The sequence below is a fragment of the Cryptotermes secundus genome, unplaced genomic scaffold, assembly GCF_002891405.2.
Source record: "Cryptotermes secundus unplaced genomic scaffold, Csec_1.0 scaffold251, whole genome shotgun sequence".
NCBI classification, from domain to species: Eukaryota; Metazoa; Arthropoda; class Insecta; order Blattodea; family Kalotermitidae; genus Cryptotermes; species Cryptotermes secundus.
Window position 1 is genome coordinate 1,001,232 of NW_019744108.1, and position 1,969 is coordinate 1,003,200.

At 38.9% G+C, this 1,969-nt stretch overlaps 1 protein-coding gene across 1 annotated transcript in view; it reads left to right on the forward strand.

Annotated features, from left to right (window-relative positions):
- The window catches only part of LOC111874416 (protein argonaute 1C), a gene marked incomplete at its 3' end in the record, with an annotated part of 45,101 nt that overhangs the window by 41,161 nt on the left and 1,971 nt on the right, over positions 1-1,969 (forward strand). The window contains exons 8-9 of the mRNA XM_023869913.1: positions 840-1,030; positions 1,115-1,248. Coding sequence (XP_023725681.1) covers positions 840-1,030; positions 1,115-1,248 — 325 coding nt within the window. The remainder of the gene's footprint in view (positions 1-839; positions 1,031-1,114; positions 1,249-1,969) is intronic.

The window sequence follows — 1,969 nt, forward strand, 5'->3', positions numbered from 1 at the left end:
TTTTTTGCACATCTATTTGGGTTCTCTTTGGCTGCTGCTACTGCTTAATCTAACTCCTCCAAAATTGCTTCCAGTGCTGGATCCGTCTTCATTCATACTTCGAGTTGTAATGTTTGTTTTTTGGAGCATTTATTTTCCCAGTACCTACTACCACATGTGCTCTCAACATCTGTCTTTGTTGAATTGTTACTCTTGTCACTGCACTGAATTGAACACTGTGACATATACTCTAATGAACTTGCTGACTCATTGTCAGACCACACTGACAAACTCAACTTCAGCATTCTGTGCTTCATGTTTGTGCTATGCTGCAACTTGCCCCCTCATGAAACTTGCAATTATTTTTATATGCACCTCACTCTTTGAGAAAGTTCTCGTGTCTCCTCACGCAGCCTTGGCCTTTGACAGTCTCTGGAGCAAGCTGGATGTGGAGTTTGAATCTTGATGTTTTGACTGAATGAGAGGTGCGCACAGGCCAGGCAACACAAACACATGCTGCTCAGCTCCCGTGACAGTATTTCATGAAATAAAACTAATTAATCATGTGCCTTGTTCAGCTTGGTATCTGTGATTAGTTTCACAACAATATTTACATTTACAGCAAGTGAACATCTTGTCCAATGAAGTACGCAAAATAACAAAAGAAACGCTTGTAAAATACATGCATGTGAGTACGCATTTTAGTTCTTGTTTGTTATACAGAAACAGTGTCCATGTTAGAAGGATGGTAATGCTGATGTGCTACCACAACACCTCTGGTGGTTTTATTGTCAGGAATATCTTTGTAATGTAATATTTTCAGGTCATAATGCATCAGTTGTGATTTCTGGTATTTCCAGATATATGATGATGTCATAGTGTGTGATGATGAGAGCGGTAGAGAAAAGACTTTCAACATCACCATAAAGTACGCATCTCAGGTTGATTTGCGATCTTTATCCAAGTACATGGCCGGTGGAACATCTCTTGCCAGTCCGCAAGAAGCAATTCAGGCTCTTGACATTGTACTGCGCAATGCTGCAGCCTTCAGGCAAGTTAATAAAGACTTTTAATTTGAAACTGATTTTACATTTATGTAGCATGATAGTGATACTGAAATAAAGCATTGCTGCAGGTTCACCCAGGTTGGACGCTCTTTTTTTACTCCTCCAAGGGATCAAATATTGGATCTAGGTGATGGCCTAGAACTGTGGTATGGATTTTTTCAAAGTGCCATCCTGGGATGGAAACCCTTCGTCAATATTGATGGTAAGTACGAGTATTTAAGTACATATGCAGAAGAAGCTGATCATTCCCCTCCAATGCCTATGTACAGAGTATGTATAACCCTACAACACTGTAGAATAGTGCACATGGGTCGTTTTAGCTTTAAAACCTTAATTATTCTGTATACAGAGATTTTCAGTCACTTTTATACAGTAAAATGTGTCTAAGATGGAACCTGAATTAAGCAGAAACTGTCCTTATCATAACAGTTATCTGGTCCAGAGAATATTACACCTGGTTTCTTTTAAATATCTCAGTCTGCATGATGAAATTGGTTACAACTGTGAATTAGCAAGTATAGAGTTTAGTGATCCATTTATATGCATAATTTCCAGTTTTCTAGGTTTAAGCTAGATTAATTTTGTTATGTATAACTAAATTATAAATTAGCTGTGCCCAGCCATGCCTTGCTGTGGCTCAGTCTGCCCGTTCTTCCCCAGTTTGATTTGAAATTACTCGACGCATTTGCTTCCGCTCCGCAAGTACGACGACCTAAACTTGTTCTTAGAAAATGAAAAGAAAAACAACGAAAAATAAAGTATACTTACGAAATAACTTCCACGCACATCTCAGATTCAGCGAATAAGTTATTGAACGCTCACTTTTACACCAGCGAGCACAATTATTATCACGTCCAGTATCACCGAAAATTTCTTCGGAGCTGGACTATTATAACCCGGTTTCAGACGCAATAGAGGGCACT